Source organism: Etheostoma spectabile, chromosome 21 (assembly GCF_008692095.1).
Source record: "Etheostoma spectabile isolate EspeVRDwgs_2016 chromosome 21, UIUC_Espe_1.0, whole genome shotgun sequence".
Lineage (NCBI taxonomy): Eukaryota > Metazoa > Chordata > Actinopteri > Perciformes > Percidae > Etheostoma > Etheostoma spectabile.
This window is the reverse complement of record NC_045753.1, coordinates 13,674,050-13,695,669: the sequence shown is the minus strand read 5'-3', so window position 1 is coordinate 13,695,669 and position 21,620 is coordinate 13,674,050. Positions and strand designations below refer to the sequence as shown.

Genomic DNA, 21,620 nt, shown 5'->3' with positions numbered 1-21,620 from the left:
AGTTTCTTAACCCAAGGAGGGAAGTGGGATCATCACTCTAAAAATGGTTTGCTGTGAGTACTCTGATACAGATGAGAGTGGTTCCAACAACTCAATGAATGACTCCAGCTTAGTTCTTAAGAGAGCTAGAATTCACACAGAGGTGAAAGTTGTTTGGCTACAAGGATGACCTCTGGCCCAGCGTCAGTGCTTTCCTTTCAGCTTTCTTTGTGAGTGAGAAGGTCAGGAAAAGTGTATCATCACTCGTATCTCAATTGGATCACACCTGCCAGCACATATATTAAAACACACATCCAGATGTCAAAGAGGTCTTTACATTTGCACCCAGAGATGGCAGCTGTTTAATGAGTACTTTTATTTCATAAAGACCTCAGGAAAAGATGTGTCTATTCTTCTAGAATACAACACATTTTGTTCTTTTCACCTCAGCCATTATGAATAATACACCAAGACCCTAAGATACGTGATCACGTTTAAGGAGCGCCCATGTATACAGACATGCATGGTCTTTCTTGTTTTTTTGCTGGTTCCCTCCCACACAAAAGAGAAGCAGGTTGTCAGGAGCACTGGGAACATTTGTCACAACATTCATTGTCTTTAAACCTCTTCCCCAAAAGACAAAAATCATTCAGTTCAGTTTTTCAATTCATAATCGTTCCTTCACCTCATAAATGACTTATTATTTTTATGTTATTACAAAAAAATCGTATTAGAAGAATGCTGTCTAAATGCGATCATGTGGTCGGCCAACTTCCAAACTGTGTTTGAGCTCTGGCCAAATGCTGAGTGACTAACCCAGACGCTGACCCTGTCCGTTGGGTGACTGTCGGCTGCCAAACCCTCTCACAACACCCATCTCCAAACAATAGAGTTATTATTAGTGTGGCTGGTAAACCCTTCAAATGTCACATCAGTCTCATTACAGCAGGGATAAAGCATCCCTGATTGGTCACCTTCCAGCCTTGTTGATGTTTTTTTTGTATCTCTGTTCAAATGTAATGTCTCCAAATTGCACCTCTCTCAGGATGCAAATGTTTTGGCTAATTGATATTCTCAGTAAGATTGATGGTGTGCGTTCCTGTGTGAGTATGCATGTGTTCATAAACACATCATATGCATATATTCCAGACTGTAACTAATCAAGGTCTCAACAGTAGCTGGGAAAAAGCATCTAGTAATAATGAGTCCTTCCTTTCGTCTCTTATATACTGAGTCTTTAGAAGAAAAATCACTTCTTAACTCTCCTGAAGCCGGTGCTAAAAGGCATTTGTGTTGGCCAAAAGGCAGTGAGGCCTTCATTGTCAATGATTTCAATACAGATTTCAATCTGGACTCTGCCAATCAGACAGGCTAGCATTGGCCCTTCTTCTTCCCCATCAAACACTTTTGTCTCCTGGGCTCATGGTTGATTAGGTGGGGGGTGACTGGGAACTGTGTGCGGCACACTGGGCTCTTTGTCCTACTCAATACTAGACTTCTTAACAGTCTATAGCTGCGTGCAATGAACTCACTCATGCACACACAAACAGGCGAGCACACTCACGTGCACAAGCTTCTAAAATAAAGGCCACCATGTCCAATTATGGGTTTGCACAAGTTCACACATCCCGGGGGGATACACTGACAAGTTTTCTGATGAGCTATATGTTAATGATTTCTCCCCTCTTGCTAATATGACTTTGAGAAATGAACGTAGCTAAGTGTTTTACAAGACTAACCGGAGCAATTCATAGAATGTGGACACAACAAAGAGATGTATCTATCAGTCTGTGTTAAGGTAATACAAGCTCAACATGTGGTTGTATCAATTAAATGGAATAAATCTCTAAGGCCAACCTGTTTATGTGTTATGTCGGCCGGTTAATGCACGTCACATGAGAACTAATCCCAACTGACTATCTACAGCAGCTCTGCTGATCTTCCAACATCACTAATCACAGAGTTCTTAGATGTTTCCATTTTGAATTATTAATGAAGTGCATCAATCAGAGCCAGCTAAGAACTACTCTCCATTAAAATCTGATAAAGTGTTTCCTCATCAACTGCGTAAGGAGTCCTAACGTAGTGCTGTGGGCTCTATACCCTCACAGCAAAGTATTTATTACTGAGACCATGTTGAGTCACTGCACTAAGTGGATCACATACCATCACATTAATCTCCATTACCGCAGATGAAGACTTAATCCCTACTCTTTGACAGCAAGTCACCCAGGGTGTCTGCCCGCGCTTACACACCATCACAGAACCACTACTGGTCATGCACAGCTGATGTGTACCATCACTACATCGGAAAAAGGGCAGTTACATGGTTTAAACAGTTTCAAGTCATCTTTAGTATCTTTAGTAAAGTCTCAAGTCAGTATGTACAAATCCAAAGTCAATTCCTGCTTATATTAATCTCCACAAGTCAATTTCTACTAGTCTTAATTTGAAGTTAAAGTCCCAAGCCAGGACTTGAGACAAACTGCAAAGGTCTCGTTCAGTCAAGAGAAGTTTCATTTCTTCCGTCTTGTCAAAGCAAATCTCTTTCAGGTCCATATTGATTCTGAAATGATCATTTTTTGCGACGAAGGGCTGACTCATGCCAAAGTCTCACGTGTACAGCTAGCAGAACACAAAACTGTTGATTGCCAAGCCAAATTACCCAAGTACTTATGCTAATAGTGTTGACAGGTAATTAACTTTATTACTAGTTTTTACATTTTTTTTAGACATTGGGGAGAACATATCTAACGGTTTTGACTTTTCTGAGTGTGATTCTTGACTGAAAGGAGAAAAATGCCTTGTCATTAGTGGGAAATTTGTGGGACAGTGAGCTACATTTGGGTGTTTGATGGGAAGTGAGGCAGATAAAAATAGAAAAGGATCATGCAAACATACTGAGCTAAAGTGAGTACAAGAAAAAGACACAGGGCGATGCTTTGTTCCTGCTGAGGCCACAGCGGCTGGGGGAAGGCGGAGCGGGGGGGGGGACAGTGTGTGAGCTGTCTGTCTGGGAGCAAAGAGTTTTTGTGCGGAGAGGATGTCAATTTGTGTGTAGCGGTAAAGAGCCATAAAAAGACTATAAAAACATTTAAAGACATACTAAATTGAGTCCTGTGGGCTTTCCTCCTGTGTGTGTGTGTGTGTGTGTGTGTGTGTGTGTGTGTGTGTGTGTGTGTGTGTGTGTGTGTGTGTGTGTGTGTGTGTGTGTGTGTGTGTGTGTGTGTGTTTTTGTGTCTGAGTACATCACCATTGCTGAAGCCTTCACTCAGAGTTTCTAGATGGGTCGCTCATCTATAAACTGCACGTCTTACAAAATAGCACAAACTAAAAGTTTTAAGTTTTTATTTTTTTACCTTTTTAACTTTTTAACATGATGCCACTCAGTTCACCATGGGACATTATGTGTTTATGTGTAGGAGACATTCATCAAATGACACTAAATGTTTTACCTACCAGACTGTCCACGCCACCCAGCGTGTGATTGACGTTGTACAGGGAGTAGGTCAACTGGTACACACCGTCATTGGTCTCACTGTTGCCATAGAAACCCACACCCACTGCAATGCTGTAGAGAGAGGAGGAATAGAGGGATAGGTAAGCCTTTGATGAACTGAATGAGAGGAGAAGGGAACATCAGCGCTACATGGCTTGTAAGTCCTGTATGTCAGAGGTGATGTCTTTTTCAGTCACTGAGGTTTGTCAGTTATTAGAACCTTTTAATTAGGTTAATTAATTCTAATAATTCATTTTGTTTAATTAGGAAATGAATGCAACCGAGACAATACCGATTTTCTGTCTGTTATAAAACACCGTGCCATCCTGCTATATAGAGATATACTTCATAAAGGGAATGTGGCATAACAGAAAACAACACCTACACAACATGTTGTGAATAATTCATGGGATCTTTTTCAAATTTGGGTATTATCATAAAGCAGTATCATCAATTTCTCCATCAACCCTGACTTTTAGATAAACAGGGGCAAAAAATGCAAAAGGTAATGAGGCACAGTCTCTGAATGGAGAAGAAAATGTTATTTTGTCTATTAAGTCAGTTAATTGTCAAGTTGAGTGCAGTCATCCAAACAGAAGTAATGACAGTGGATTGAAACGTTGTGTTTCTTAGGGAAGCATCTTGGAGGCTTCACACACAACTAAGGTTTTGAGAAGGATACAATTAGATTCATTCAGAGTTTTTGCTTTGTCCATAAAACCTTTCAGTGCTGCACCACCATGTCCTCTCCCTCTTTTACTTTTTGTACATTGTTTTAAAAAATGCACAAAGATAAGTGACAGAAACTGAAACCTGCATGCAGAAAAACTTTTTTTTTGACATATTTATGCAATCCTAAGGAGGGAATTGTTCAATACTGAAGCAAAAAATAAATATTATGATCTATAAAGGACTGGAGCTGTGAGAAACTGTTCAGATTTCTGTGTTCATTTATGTAAACAACATCTTTGAACCAGAAATGATACAATGCAGGGGGTTTTGGAATGTGTGTGCATAATTTGAAACTGCTTTTGCATATTCAGTCATCCAAGGATTTTAATTTGTTGAGCTGGAGCATCAGCACAAACAAAATAACCATGAACATAAATGTACACTCCTAAGCAGTCTGTCTAAGCTTCTTTTGTCCTGTAGCATTTTTCTGTTATATGATGGGATGTGAAAGCAGCTACAAGAATATCTTGGGCAGATATGTCCATATTATGTTAGGGTTGAATTAGTCTTGCTTTGCCAGACCATCAGCAGAGGAGGGTCTTGCTAGTCTACACAGCATTCCGGGATGGGAGTAAAACGTGCTCTAGTTCATTGGCATTTCTTTAAACCAATCACAATTGTCATGGGCGGCGCTAAAACTCTGCAAGAAGCCGCTGTAAAATAGTCATGCCTGAGAAAACTCAGATTGGACAGATATTCTAGCTAGCTGTCTCAATTTACCCTGCTGAGATCTGAGGAGCAGTTTACCATAGTCCTCATAAATCCACCGGAGTTTTACATTCCAACACAAAGAAAGCGGAAGGAAACGGACATCGGCGAAAATACATGAAATGCATGAAACGTCAAGGATATAGACTAGGGAGGAATTAACAAACAACAATCCCAGCGCAGGAAAATGCCAAGTTTTTCCCGCTGTGTTTTTAAGCTGAAATAATGACCATCTGTGGGGAAAGTATTAGCCATTAATGGAAGTAAACATTAAGCTTTAGGGAAAACAAGTCAATTTAGTGCATTGTTTTCCCTAAAGCTTAATGTTTAGTTCAGCAAAGGCTGCACAAGTGACTGGAATGTGTAAGGTTTTTGGTTTGACCATTTCACAGTCACACAGCACACTTAATTGATCATAAGATGAGAGACAGTCTGGAGCTGTAATACACAGGGGATGAAGGCTTAGCACCTCGGCTGACATATTTCCTGAGGGAGGGGGGGGAAGGGGGGCTCTCAATACATAGAGTCATCAAGTACACCATAGCTACCGACATTGCAATCCGATTCAACAGCCCTGAAGTGAGTCCTACTTTCATGAAACGTGGCTGACCAATTGAGTGAAAACCCCAAGGTAAAGTGTCTTAGTAAAAGGTGTTTGGCCAACATTTATGCAGGTTTATCCTTCAATTGATGGCTTGTGTGTATGTGGACACTTTAGAAGCTGTAGTTTTGTGGAGCTGTTGAACTGTACTGCATTATACAGTATATAAAGGTGTTTCTTGTCTCTTACACTGATACTTCAGTAGTGAACTGACTGTAGTGAACTTCAGAGTTCACTACAGTCAATGCCAGTCAATAAACAGGGAGGAATATACTGCTTAACTGGGATCCAATTCACTCAGTTGAGAAGACACAGTGTGTGGCGATATGCCTGGTTGATTTATATAGATCAATATTTGAATACCTCATTAACTCTACAAGGTTTTATAAGCATGGTTGCCTATTCACTTTTCTAATAAACCATGATACACCAATACAGAATTCTCTGATCTTTTAATCGCCGCATCCAATTAAAACTGTCCCACAATTTATTTCAACCACGTATTTATTACTCAGCTGTTTATGTGCTACTTTTAGCACTGTTTCAACCACTCATCCATTAAACTAATTAATGATATGACATGATAGGACATGCTAGGAGACCTATCATGCTCATTTTCAGGTTCAAACTTGTATTTTGGGTTTCTACTAGAACATCTTTACATATATTATCGTTTAAAAAACGCATTATTTTTCTTATGCTATCCGTCTGAATATATACCTGTATTCAGCCTATGTCTAAAATGCTACGTTTTAACGAATGTCTCTTTAAGCCCCCCTCACCGAAAAAAAAGCCAGTCTGCTCTGATTGGCTTGCGAGAAACATTTGGCGCACCAGCCTGTTTCTAGGCTGCCCAGAATAAACTGTCTGTGTTATTTCACAGTTTGTGCATTGGTAGGCACTCCAGACACCCGAATGGATGTGCACAAGCACTGAAAAAGTGAGTTTTTTTTATCATGCTAAATGTTTACTTTAAAGCAGATTCCACAGTAATTTCTCCTCAACAATATTTCCATGTATCCCAAAGTAACTGCAGCAGTGCCCTCTGGTTGCTTTTAGCCACCACTGTCCCATCATACTCATACATCGTGCTCCAGATGAAGGCCAGAGGCAGCTCAGGTCAGCACCAAAGGGATAATAAGCAGGAGTCAGCCTAATTGAGACTTGAGAGCAGTCCCCTTAACCTGGTTGCTTCCCCTGACTCCTCCTCGATGCTCCAGATAAGTGTTAAGCAGAACAGAGAGACTGTAAATCCACGGTTAACAATACTTCCTGCAACGTTCGTCTGGAATCACTGAAGTCTGGCAGAGCTGTTGTAGCTGCGCAGCAGTGTGGCGGTAGATGCTGAGCGCAGGTGTAGCAGAACAACGGGGCTGTTTTATTAATCAGTACAACAAGGACTCAGCCTCATTAACTGACCCCCTGCAGGTAAAACCACCCCCTCTGCAGATTTTAATAGAACCCTCAGGGAGGAGATTGGAGAAAGGGAGGCGGGCATACACTTAAGACAGAATAGACATGAAAAAAGCATCAGTTTGGAGAGAGACAGCAAGAGACAGATGCAGACAGACCTAAAGACATACTGACAGTGCTACAAACAGAATGTACACACTGAATATATATGGAGGCAGGGAGACATACAGTTCATAACAAATAATATGACACAGTGTATACAAGTTTAACAAACAGATGAGATAACATATAGGAGACGATTTGCCTTGCTTAATGCACTCACATTAAATACTAACCTACTGGTAATGACACATACGCTAGTACACTTTATTTGCAGTAAATGTATTGGGTAAGAGTAGCAGGGAGAAACATGGACTTATTTGAACTGTGCAAGTGTTTAAATGGTAGAATTGAATTAATATAAGAAAACTGGGTACAGAAAGAATGTGAAGTGAGAGAGAATATCTCTTGTTTTCTACCCCTTCCAGTTCCATTAGTGCTGCTCCTTTAAATATCTACAGTCTAATTCCAAGAGAAAGAATAACATAGATCAGAGTGGACATGTACTGAGCAAAAGTCCAAACTGTCATGTTGATAAATGACAAAGTGGATAAAAGACATTGAGGGGAATTCAGAAAAGGAACCATAAGCCTGGTTCAGCCTGCAGCAGAAAAATGCCCACGGCCACTATTAATAGACTCAGACATGTTTGAATATTTGAGATTTTGCTCAATAATAACAGCAATGAGTCTCCTGAAATGACAAATATAGACATTTAATATTTTACTTCCTCAAGTCTCAGCAAGGGCCACCCAAAAAAAATAGTATGCAGTAGGCCTAGAAAATAATAACACAAATAGCTCCTTCCTTAATATTTCATGCACATATAAGCTAGACAACTTCAAAAATAGCCAATTTAGGGCCTGAGATGAAGAGTTCTAAATTATGAGTTACTAAAAATACATGACCCCAAAAATGTGAATGAGGGCTTTAGAACAGGACTGCTGCAAGGCTTTAATTGCTGATATTGCAGGCATGCTATACAAAAGCTCCTTATGTGCCAAAGCATTTCTGTGTGAGATCCAGTGGAGGACACCGATATCATGTAAACAGACAACTCTTCCTTTCTTTCTCTCTCCCTTTCATTGTGTGTCCTCCATTCTAATTTCCGATTGGCAACCAATAGCACAGTAAACAAATACTAAATAAATATTTCAAGTGTCCTGGAAAGGAGAATAACTTGTGATGAGCCATTTGCATAAGCAGTGAAGATACTGCTGCCTATGTAAATTAAACTCCTAAACTCCTCTATTTCACACCTCTTTAATTAATAATTTTCACAATTTTAATATATATGATGATTTGCATCAGACTGTTAAAAAGACAAGAACTGATAGTTATTGGTAAAACACTCCTTGCACAGTACAAGAATAAGTCTTCTTTTTGGAAATATTTAATTATGGTCATGACAATAAAGCAAAATTGGATTTCAATTTGAAGCCAGAAATCTTTCTAAAATGGTACTCCTGTGCGTTCCATTTAACGCAGAACTCGGACGCCGAAGCTGGGAATAACGTCATACCCCAGTTGAATGCGTTCCATTTACAATCATTAGCTCTGGCCAGGTTAGCCATTGTTAGCATGGCCAGTTTATAACAACGCATTTTGCTGTTTTTTGTGCATACAAACACCGTAACAATACGTCCACAGATATGTTAGCACTGCGTGTATGAGTGATTTAGTGAGACACAAATAACACAGAAGTGTATGTTACTACAGCTTTCACAATTGTTGATACACTGAGCAGCCATGTTGGATTTTTAGCTCGGGGCACTCGGTGGTTGCCCAAAAATCCAACTACCGAGTACAAATAGAACGCACTATAAGTAGTAATCTGGAAACAACATGGACGCTGCTAAGAAGATGTGTAGTATTTTATGGCTCAGTGTTTAAGCAACACTTAAATAGCTGTTTCTAGTATTTGCAAGACAACGAAGAACAAAGTAAACGGATCAGGTGAGCCATGACATATGACAGGAAACTAATTCTTCTGATTATTTCGATTATTCCGATTATTCCGACACCACATGAATGCAACACAAATGCTCTTTCTCGCAATGTTAACAAAAGTCCAAAGTGTACCCGCTCCGTAATTCGGATACGCTCCAAAATTGAATAGGCTCTACCTGGGCTCATGCTACACATTTAAAAAAAGTTTCATGCAAATTGGCTAAAAGTTTTTCTGTAATCCTGCAGACAGACAAACAGACAAACACAGCCGAAAACATAACCTCCTTGGCGGAAGTAACTATTCTAGTAATATCCAAACTGTACACTGTGATCAGTTACAGTACAGTATAATTACACAGTTAATGTGCTACACCATGGGCAGGGCTGAACCACAGAGTGATATCTGCTCTAGTTTCACCAGTGTTAATTAAGACGGACATCACAGCATGTCGGCTCCAGCCACTGTCAAACATGATTAAAGTGGAGGGCGGCAAGACTTTTAGCAGAGACAAAAGGAAGAGGGGAGGGCGAACATAGGCAAAATAAGTGAGGAGTAAAGTAAAGGTGAAAAGAGCAGCTGGACTGATGAGATTAAAATGAAGCCTTCTTGTTCCCAAGGCAAATTCAACACCCACAGGACAATCACTCCATATTTCCCGTAGATTGCCATAATCAAAGTTGGGAATTACATGAAGGAGAGTTGATTTCCCACCGGATGTTTCCTCTTACTTCATCTCACAAACTCTAACAGGTTATCAAGTCGGGCCATGCAAGCTCTTCAAATCTACTCCAGAACGAAGCATGGCACTCTAATGGGATTACTATTAAGCCAAAATATATAAAACTCTTAATTTTGAGATAGGTGCACATGACATATTTTATAATACTGAAGGTACTCTACTATCTACTATCTAACATGATAGAGGTTCCAACTTGAAGCTTCAGCTGCTCCATAGAAGTGAAGACCAGATATATGAATATGATTTTCTTTCGAGAAAAACATATTTTAACTTGACTAGTTGGATGAGCTGAAGTCTCCTTCAGCGTCAGAACTCTTTGGCATTTTTTATTCACGCTAAAAGTGCGTCCTTTGGTGTTAGCTGTTGCTCTGCCCGGTGCATTAAGATGCTGAATTATGTTTTTTGTATCGTATGTTACGCTGAGAGCCAGTGCCAAAGCCACTTTATTTTACGAGTTGGGAGTGAGAACAGGTTAACTGAACAAGACTCGGATTTACTGTATGTCCTTATAAACAACAGTGCCCAGAGTCCTTGGCTTCTTCTGGTAGTTATATTCACTCTTCTAAATTTTGAGTTTGCAACATACATCTTTAATGTAAAGAGGACTGCCACTTCTGAGTCACTCCACATTTTAAGAAACTGCACGTGAATAATTAAATAAGACTGTCTTAATTAAGACTGGTTGACTGGGTGGGAACAGAAGCCCTTTGCAACCACCGAATAAATGTGTGCGACATCAAGCTATGTGTTGTATGATTAGTGCTTTGGCGCTGTTTTTTGTCATTATTCAAAGGTAATTTGACGTGCAGAATGTTTGTCATTGTGCTTTTAGTAACCAGCATTCGGCTTAGAATTGAGGGGGTTAAATATTTCAAATGTTTTCCTTTTTTTTTTAAAACAGCATTATGCATTTATTTTCTTCCTTTTTGCTATTACACTTTGCATTCGTCAGATGTGGGCGGTGGCACAAAGATATGCCAAAGTAGAAAGGGGATACAAATCATTGGTGTGATTCACCCACAGGTGGTACACAACACAAGCTATCAACCCGCAGTGCTGAGCTTTCAGGCTATCCATTAAACAATTAATAGATAATGTACGATAATGCTCGAGGCTTAATTTAATATTACTAACTGGTTGCTAAACATTACTGTCACAAGGTTGAGAAAAGTACCCGCTGCTCTGGCAACAAATTCAATTAGCTACTTTGGGAAGAAAAGTCCATCTCACTGACTGGCTTAATAGGTTCTTCTATCTGATGAGGTAAGTGCTGACTGTGCTGCACCAGTCCATGTGTTTTTGGTCATTTATAACAGACTGGAAGTGAACCTTTGCCCCCATAGTTAGTAGGTGTTCATGTTTGTCATCAGTGTGGATTTGAAGAGTTTGACACAACGGCAGATTGTTAACAGACTGAAAAGTTGGATCCAAGTTTAAAAAAAAGTCATGAACTGCTGCAGGTTGTGTGCGCACCAGCTAAAGGCTATAACACTGATACCATTCATCTTTATCGTAGCTAAACATAATATCATTTCACATCAGGAAAGTTGCACTCGATGAGATGCAGCAGCCTCCAGCCAAAACAAATCAGTTCTCACTGCACCGCTCCTCCACTATTAGATCCGAGGGGAAATACCGAGTCAGATATCATCTTAAAATAAGGAAATAGTTTCCCTCAAAAATAGTCTCATTTGAAACATTTACGTGGTTTATTTACTCATACATAAGATATGATAGTTTAGCTTAAAAATTATTTTTCTTTCTTTTTTTCTGCCTTCTGATGGTGACACTAGATCTGTGCTAATGGGGCTAATGAACATTTGAATTTTACTCCATTATTTTTTCCATTATTTGTGCTGCATCATACAGACAGGGATGTGAACAGGAGTTTTTTTTATAGAAGCAAAATAAATAGGCTATGCTTTATACAATTTACAGTCTGCTAGTTCAGGCGAGCATTAAGCTGGAGGCAAATGTTATTTACAATACATTATCATTTCTGAGCTGTACTTGGTTTTGAGACCCATTTAATATTCCTATCCAGACATGTGTTTTTCTAATAATGCATACAGTATATAATCCCTGGAATATTTGAAATATATTCCTACAACTCATGATGTAGCTCTGTCGTATCTTCTCTTGTTTTCTCTGTTAGCCTGCCCTGTTACATACAGGGACAACAGAGATATTATTGCATTTGTTATATCATGTTTTCTCAGTTGGTGCATCCTTTCCAGAGGTTCAATGCATCATTGTGAAGAGATGTGTCTGCTAGTTGGCCGCACAATCACACTGTCAGCAGAATATTCATAGTACACCCAGGGTGGCTTCTCCCATGACGGTGCTTCAGAGACAGAATGCCAACAAATGTTTAATGCCAGTCTAAATTCAAACTGGTGAATTCAATTTTTGTATTTGTTATTATTTTGCCAATATCTCCTCAAATCAGAGCTTCCTATAGAGCTGAGCTGCTTTGAAAAACACATGTTCAGAAAACCCTGCTTGTACAATCAAAAATGTCCACTCTTTTGTGCATTTCATGCCTGGTTTTTCATCCAGAAATCATACAGAAATGTGAAAAGGGTAAGGGTTATCAGAAAGATTTCATCCACATCAAGAACCTCAACGTTTCACCGAGGAAAAAGCGACCAGGAGACAGATCAAAGACTGATCCCATCTAAAGGAAGACAATAAAGACGGCTGATGCTTCTGTGAACCAAAGTCACAAGTATCTGCAAAACTGCAAATAGAAGCATAGGGTATTTCAAAAGAGAGGTGGCCTAAAGGGCATGTAGACAGGAAAGAGAGTGGTCTGAACACCTCGAGAATACAAATGGCAAAAACAAAGACAGGCAGACAAACAGACCTACAGTATGGACAAATAAACAGACACGCACTACGAACTATTATATGTTATGGATCTCATGTGGGAATGCAGAATGTGCAGAAAGCGAAAACATCACGCCACTTGCAGCTTCACCCTGTTAGGAATACTCAATGACCAATAAAGAAAATGGGAAAGAAAGACATCCACAGAGAGAGTGTGTGTGCACACTGTAATCAGCAGTTAGTTGGAAGATCTTGGTCTGGGTCTTGATTCTCTCACCATGTGATGAGGCCGGCGGTCACAGCAGACCAGGTGACGCAGCAGGAGTTGGGCTTCTTGCTCTCCTCCTCTTCGTCTTTGTGGCAGCAGCACAAACAGCTCAGGTAGACGGCCAGACACAGCAGGTTGAGGCCGAGCCCCGCAGCCGCCACACAGCCCAGGAATATGAGAGACTGCCGGGAGAGAGAGAGAGAGAGAGAGAGAGAGAGAGAGAGAGAGAGAGAGAGATGACACAATTTAAGTGGAATGTAAAGTTACTTCAAACTAAATTAGATTCAGCTTAAGTGTCGTTGCACAGAGTACAAGTACTGAGACATCTAAGCAGAAATGCAAAAAGTACAGAATAATGTACATACTGTATGTACTGTATAGAGGTAATAAATAGAAGAAACAGTGTAAGTGGTAGTTAAGGAATAGGTTATGTGAGGATATGTGCAGCAGTTGCATTAAGAAAATAATAATGGCAACAGTGAGATATATCACATACAAAACACATGCAGACACAAGTAACACCGGGGTGAAAAAAGAATCCTTTGCTTGAATAAAAAGTAGCAATACCCCCATGTAAAAAAAAATACTTCAAACATCCAAAAAATGGAAAGTACAGTAAAAGTATTGCCAGAAAAAAATGTACTAAAGTTTCAAAAAGTAAAGTTAGAGTTTCACAAAAAAACATTTTTTCAACCCCAACCGGCCCGTCAGACACCGCCTACCAAGAGCCTGGGTCCGTTTCCTCGCCACTGTCACACTGTGGCTTGCTCTGGAGGGAACTACTAGAACTGTTGGGTTCTTGTAAATTATAGAGTGTGGTCTAGACCTACTCTATCTGTAAAGGGTCTCGAGATAACTCTGTTATGAGTTGATACTATAAATAAAATTGAATTGAATTTTGGCTTCCATTTAACATGTTCCACTGAACCGGATCTCAAAATATTATGTTTATCAGATATTGTCCTGGCCTCTGCTAAATGAGGGTCGCAATTTTTTTTTGTGAACTTTATTGCCCAAATTGAACATTGCAGGCAATTTTAGCAACACAATACAATACACTTAAACTCTTTTAATGAGAGGTCAAAGCAACAACTAATTAATAATAAAAGGGTCACCTTGTGTTTGAGCTTCGTTCAACACCCATATTGACTACATAGAAGCAGGATAAATAAACCATTGCACATCAGTTTGTTTAAATTATTCTAAATCAAGGCCTGGAATGACAGGGGTCCATCTTCTCACAAACAAAGGTACCTTCAACGGTAAAATAACAAACTATTTTTTAAACTAACGTCAAACTATATTAAACTAACGTCAACAGTCACTGTGAATAGTGGGGTAGTAAGACATTGGAACATGTCTTCACCAGACCACGTGCATTGGCAGCTTGTTATTTTTCCAGTATCCAGATGGAGAACAAACACCTCCTCATAAATCTCAGCATCTACTTATCTCCCTCTCAAACCTCCTGTAGCCCCTATCCCACTTTCTGCAAGAGATGGAGTGTTGTGACAAAAATAGAAACAAGACTGTCCTATCAGCCTCGAATGAATTCTGCATCCATCTGTGAGGAGATGGGTTTCTTCAAGCTCAGTCCCTCCTCCTTTTTTTTTTTTTGTCTGAAATCTTTTTGGTGCTGAGCCATATGTTCTCAATGTTCTGTGATGTTTGTGTGTGCTGCAAGTCAAGTAGTGGGATTAAAATCCAAAAATGGAAGAATTTTCAGGATTACAATTTGCTTTAAAAGAGGAAGGATAAAACCCAAATTGAATCATCCTCCAGAAGCTGCAAAACCGCTGTTTAGGTCATCTGGCCCAGTCCTTCTGCTGTCAACTCTGCTAATAAAAGAGCAAAAATACAACTGCAAATGCATTTAGATGGCATTATTATGTGTGCTCATTCCTTTTTGCACTTTAAATCTTGGTTTTTATCGTAAGCTCCCTTCCCTCTTAAAACAATCTATCCTTGCTGCTCTCCTTAGCTCCATCTGTTGTGTTGGGGTGCTGTGTCTCATCTTGTCCTATTTCATGGCGTCATGCCTTTCATGTAAACGGCCACTCATCTGCTGGCAAAGAAAAGAAGGGAAATACAGAAGGATGAGGCACCCTCCACTCATTGACCCCTTAAACCTTCTCATATTCTCCAGTGCCCCATTAAAATAGGTGCGGAGATTAGTGGGAAATTTAGCGCCACAGTTTAAGAGAGGCGACTGTAAATGTGTTAATGGGTGCGCTCAGACAGATGGATGGCAGTGTGCAGCAAGGTGAGACAAAGAGACGCTCCTCGTCTCCTCTTGAAGGCGGGGTGGGGTTTGGAGTGATGAGAGTTGGGGTAAACTGGGTGTAATTGAGGTGAACACGGCAAATGAGATGGAGATGGGAGGGGGGATGGGGGAGGGGGGATGGGTGGGAGACAGCTTCAAATTGTTTGACAGAGGAGAAAAGGGGGAAACTCCTGCTAAACGTGCAAACACTGGGCCACCCAGCCGCTCCTATCGTCATGGTTACGTGCAGGTTAGTTGGTCCCTTGCTACAGGGAGGGAGGACGAGTGAAAAGGCGAATTACCACAGCCTATTTGAAATAGGCAGCATGTGACGGGCCTGCTTAAATTGCCATGCCTCTGTCTTGTGATTCCCCTGCAGCCAGGCAATGCAAAGAAAGAAGGGAATGTGGTAGAAGGGGGGAACCAGGCTGGGGCTCCTTAGGGCTCACACGGACCATTATAAGGAATAAACTTTATATTATCTTTGACTAAGTTGCATGGTGGTTGAGCCTCTAAACCGGCTCAGTACCCATTGTATAATTAAAGAAATTGCACAGGGCTTTAGAAGGAGAAACATTTATTCTAAGGTAGCTTTTAAAAGCAGTTATGCTTTCTTTCTGTCCATCACTCTCTCTATCTCTCCTTCTTTTCAGTAGTAGGGCACCAAAAATAATGGCTTCTGAATTATGTAGCATCCATTCAGTGAAAAGCGGCACACAGAGTACTGTACCTGCACAAAGACACACACACACACACACACACACACACACACACATACACACACACACAGCACAATGCCATCCCGGAACCATCACTTCCCGAGTGCTTCAACCTTCCATTAAGTTTAAAAACACCATTTATCTCTTACCGACCAGAGTGTGCACAAAGTCACTCTTTGGTACAAAATCTAATTGGCAGCTCTGACCACTTAACTGCTACCTAAATTAGGTCGGAGTAGTTTCCCATACAAGCAGACTCAATATGTTAACACCCTTCTCCTTACTTACTCATGTCTAACTCAAGAGGCCCACTCCACTGTCTTCTCTGTGTTGTTTCCTCTCAATTGTTCCTATAGACGGGGGGTGGGGCGAGCACGAGGCTTAAGGCAATGACACGAGGAAAGGAAGGAAGGGAGATCCAGCTGAGTGGAAATACAATCCCTGAGATGAGAATATAAACGGAGTGGAAGATGAGGGGGAAAAAAAATGAAATTGACGATAGGGTGATAGAGTGATGGATGTAATAATGTAGGTGATGAAAACAGTGAGACAGCAGGTTGTGGATGAGGAAGAGGGAAAAGGGAAGCGATAAAGACCAGTGGTGGAGGCAAACAATGCCTGAATGACAAAGTGTGTGTGCACGTGCCTGCGTGTCCATAATGGGAAGACAAAGACACAGCTTCTTTTACACAGCACTCTTCATCACTCAGTGCGCGACCCAGTTTCTCTCTTTTACAAGTCCGTTGTAGATGCGTTCCCCTGAGGCTGGAATGTTGCATAATGCTATTTTTTATCTTCTCCTGAAAACAGTGAGCAAACCCACGAATCTCATTGTTGGATGTACAAGCGCATGGCAAGAACTTCTGGCATACGCTCTGCCTGAAAGGATGACTAATTTAAGGGATGGCACAAGTTAACACAAGAGGAACATTCCAGCCATCTGTTACTCACAAATACAAAGCTGCAAAGCTGCCAGCTCATGACGAACATCCAACGTAATCCAATAAGGTGTACAGCTAATTATTATTTTAAATCGTTGACTAATCTTATCTGTTGTTTTTTCAATGAATCGATTATTCATTTTAGCCATAGAATGTGAAAATTAATGAAAAACCCTTGAAAGTCCTTGATTTCATGCCAGTGAATGAACAATTAATCAATTATAATTGCCAATTAAGCTTCTGTCAATCGAGTAATTGATTCATGTATTAATCATTTTAGCCCTATATCCAATGCAAAAGCCCTGTAACTTTGTTTCATCAAAAGGACTCTAAACAGAAATTTCTTGCAGATTTTCTTTTCCAAATGTTTACTGTCTACGTATAAAAGAATGGCATGTTTTACCCAGAAACTTTGATCCTATTAAATAACTCTTGATGGGCACTTCACGGTTAAAAAGCTGCTTTACTGGAGAAGAATGGAATGAGACAGAAAACAGAGGAGGTGGAGTACGTGCTGCACGTCGAGACGGATGCAAGCTCACAACCGTCTTAAGTGGATATAGATTGTGTCTTATGCTGAGCGCCCATTAGAAATCTATTTTTGTAAATGTAGTAGTGACCATAATTAACATATAGAGATGGAAAGCTTCTCCATCTGCTAAGCAGGACTGACAGTGGAATTCCACAAGCTTGGAGCAGTGCTAAATGCACTCTAAGCGATGTGAAGTGTCGTCCTCAAGCATGGCTGCTCCACAGCAGTTGGCAGACAGCTGTGTGATGTGGAGGAGGTCTCCAGACGCAGTGTGCACTGACGTGCAGAGTGCGTGTGTGTGTGTGTGTGCGTGTGCGCAGCCTGAATGTAGAGTGACATTCCATAAACATGGTAGGGGTTAAACGGGTGTCAAGTCAGTTAGAGAAAGAAGAAGACAGGGACAAAGACAGAAGTTCCACCTTAAAAGCCAAAGCCTAGTGAGCAGCAGGAGCCTCTTGTTGTTGTTGGAAATCCGTAGAGAGGATTTTAGTTTTTTACATAACTTCTAACAATTGAAATTCTCTCCTCTTTTTCCTGAAGGGATATTCCAGTGAATTAGTATGTCACGTCCATAAAGTTGTGCGACTGACCAAAATCGATGTAGCAGAGGCAGAGACACCCTGACTTTCTGTTCCAAGTATGATTAAAGCTCCAAAAGCACGTGATCCTACAATTCCCACAATAAAAGCTCACGCTGCGATAACTCTGTTAGCATGATCAGTCATTTCCGCAGACTTATTAAAAGCTCCCCCATACATTATAAAACGTTTTCAGTACTTCTCTTGATATGTAAACTGAACTTCATGTGCAGAATTGTTGGAGTGCCCCTTTAAAAGAGCAAAAATAGATTGATTCCTTTTAGAAATGTTATTGTGAAGCGGCCACAAATTATTCCTCCCACATTTCCTCCTTTGATACATTTAACATTTAGCAAACTATAATAACAACACTTTATGTAATAAATTTGAACCGCCATGAAGGGCTGAATGTAGGCTGCCGAATGCTTTGAGAAATGGCATCACTATGAAGAAATGCCCCTCTCCCCAGAGATCAATGGAGCAGTCCATCTCACTATCTCCCACCATGCAGCTGTAGTCGCACTCGGACCCTCTGGGTGAACATCCCGGAGACCGGGGCTCTTTCCGGCAGAGTGCACTCGACTGGGCCTGCCCGTGTTCACAGCTGGGATGCCATTAAGTCCCAGCACAGCAGCCCATGGGTTATGGATGAGAGGAGAAAAAGGGAGGAAAGAAGGGGCTTCATTGCTAAAGGACCCTTTAAATCTCTTACACTGCACTGCTTTGTTGCCCCCAACATTTTGCCATAAGAATCTGAGGGTTTGCGGAGCTTTGTGAGATTTCTATTTTCGCTTTGGCAAGCAGCATATTTGGCTTATTCTTGTTGCTCTGTGTTAACTTCATTAATCTCCTTCTTCTCACTTTTCTGTAAGGACACACAATTGTCACACCTTTGTATTTTTATACTATGTACATATGTGTGCGTGGATGTCATATGTTGTGTATTAGCTATTGGACACCTTAATTTCCTTCTGGATAAATAAAATATCTTTATATCTATCTATCTCTATCTGCTTCTGTAGAAGCCATGCTTACAGGGACAGCTTTGAAATGCAGTGAAGCGAGGTGTCTCCCTACTTCCTTGACACCCTCTGTGAACCCAAAGCCCAGCCCTTTCCCTCAGGGAAGTCAGGGGTCAGGGTTTTTGATGCTACACACCCCCACAACAAAAAGAAACCCAGCCCCCTAGCTTCCAAGGAAGAGCAGAGGTTCATTGTGTTTCTACTGGAGGCGAATGTGGCTGCATAAATCCTCTGGTCCCAGATCAGTTCTTCATCACCAAACTAAAATGCAGAGGAACACCAAACAATCACAAAGTCTCAGCACCATGGATAGTCATCCATTGCATTCATTTCCTGTTCAAATGTTGTTACATCTGCTTGAGGGATGGACATACTACCTTATTAGAACAGACCTCAGCAATACCATCCAGCCAATCAGGTGATGCTAATCACTGCCTTCAAGCACTACAGAGACAGATTGGGGTTAATGACCTTCTGGAGAGCCAGAGGGGACACTGTAAGTGCGTCTTTCTATGTGTATGCATAAAACACAAGGACTTAAAAAAGACCCAATGATTGCTACAGAGGCTCAGCTGAGGTAAATCACTGTTAGCAATAACGTTACACGGGCATTCGCACCAACAGGGAGAAGCTGAGGTGGGACAGAGAGCATGGAAATCAAGAACGACAGATTTAAGATTGATTTTCTTGAGGAGTAGGCAATAGGAGTTGATACATTTCCAATGCAATCAGAGCTGTTGTGATAGCTGAACAGATAATGGATTTTCAGCCCTTAGTATGCATCGTTTTCCATTTTCTATCACACAAACAACACAACAGCTCATGCATCTTGTTGAAAAATCCGTTGTAATCAGTCAAATTGAAATGAAATTATGAGAAGACGGGCTGCTGCAAAGACAATCAACTATTTGAGAGTACAACATTAGGGATATTAACAATTGACATGACAGAAACTGCCCTTTAGGAAATAATTGCTCCAGTTGAAGGACATCATCAAGAGGGAAAATATGTTTTTATTCTCGTGACTTCACATGAATCCTCTCAGTCTTCAAAACATGAGCGGCTCTGAGGCGACGGCACATCCGTTTACATGTATGTGAAGGACTAACATGAGTAGACAAAAAGGAGAAGGTGAAGGAAAACTGATTAACACAGAAAAGGCGAGGGGAAGGGAAAACAAAGACAACAGAAGAAACCGAATGGTCTGGAGGAGCTGTTGGCATGCACTCAGGCGGAACATTGTTTCCAGAGAATCTCTGTACGAAAATACAATGAAGCAGAAAGATCGAGTGTATTAAGAGTGTGTGTTTGCTCCTATAAGTCAAACGCATAGTCTGTGAGTTGTTAATTTATCCCATATCATTCCAGGCCATAGTAATAGCAGAATAAAAGCTTTCATTAGGAACTTGTCTGAGCTGGACATTAAAGTGATCAGTGGTAAGACGAGAAAAGTGCTGTTTTTCTATCAAGGACAAATGGTGCTGCTATTAAGCAAATAGTGGTTCCCCTGGGCTGGAAGATAGCCAAGTGTTCTTTAATCATCTGTAATTATGTACAAATTGTCCATGTTAGTTAAGGCCATAATACTGATTTATTTTTGCATTATACTCTACAATTACTGAGCATCCAAAGCTGTCAGTTCTATAAAGTGACCTGAATTTAAAGCAAGCACAAGGACAAACATGATAAATATGTCAACCTAAAAATACAACAAAAAAAAATTTGGTTACACTTTAACGCTTCTTTTAGGAAGTGTCATTTGGTTTTGTCATGACAAGTTATGGTTAGGGTTAGGGTTCATGTGTCATCACAGTGCCATGTGTTTATGACACTCTTATGTAGCTACCTTCAAGTAAAGTGTTACCGCTTCCCCCCCCCCCCCCCCCCCCCCCCCCCATTCTTGCTAATGTTCAGGACATAATGCATCCCACACTCCAGTAGCTCCTGGACAGTAGAGACTGTTTTAGTAGTGAGAGTAAACAATATGGCACATGTCCCTTCAGCTAAAGCGCGAAAAAAACACATGTTGTGCTATTTTCCGTGCTTGACTGAGCATACATTGAGTGTACATCCACAATCTTTACAGTAATGACTGTGCCAACCACAGATAATGACAAATATAGGCAAGATATGACCTCCAGATAGTGAGTTACTAAATCTTTTCACCTAACTCTCGTCAAGAAAAGTAAATCAAGTTTCTTTCCTAAAATGTCAAACAATGTCCAGAATCTGAATCAGTTTAAATGGCCAAGCACCACACAGTGGTAGAGACATTTTAACATACACATAATTCCTCAAATTTAGGACCAAGGAGCACATCAGTTGATTATTTTAAAGAGCAACAGCCTAACTTCTAATTTGGTTGGATACAATTGGCCCTGACAATAGCAATAACACTTCTTGCTGGCTTAGAGACCAGAGGACTGATACGCACAACATGAACATACTATACCATAAAGCAAACAGAAGCACCGAGCCCAGTGTAATGCACATTTTCCCCACTTGTTATTTCAGGATTATTTTGGAGTTCTAGCATTATGTCACTCAATAATAGCATTTACAATGTTGTAACCCTGGCCAGAGTGATTAGTGACTGATAGTCTCTGAATATGCAGACCAGCAGTCCACGTTATGGACACAGAGTAAAGTATTTGGCAAAAACATGTTAGGGTCACAAAGCAGGGAATGGGAAGGGAAGTCAGATGGACGAGGACCTGCTGACCTACACATAATGTCTGGCTCAACAC

General features: G+C 40.7%; 1 protein-coding gene across 2 annotated transcripts in view; it reads right to left on the bottom strand.

The window, feature by feature from the left end:
* The window catches only part of ttyh2 (tweety family member 2), a 60,743-nt gene that overhangs the window by 33,354 nt on the left and 5,769 nt on the right, over positions 1-21,620 (bottom strand). For both annotated transcript variants that reach the window (XM_032502608.1, XM_032502609.1), the window contains exons 2-3: positions 12,828-13,000; positions 3,439-3,550 (exon numbers count right to left, since the gene is read on the bottom strand). In XM_032502608.1, the coding sequence (XP_032358499.1) occupies positions 3,439-3,550; positions 12,828-13,000 (285 nt within the window). The remainder of the gene's footprint in view (positions 1-3,438; positions 3,551-12,827; positions 13,001-21,620) is intronic.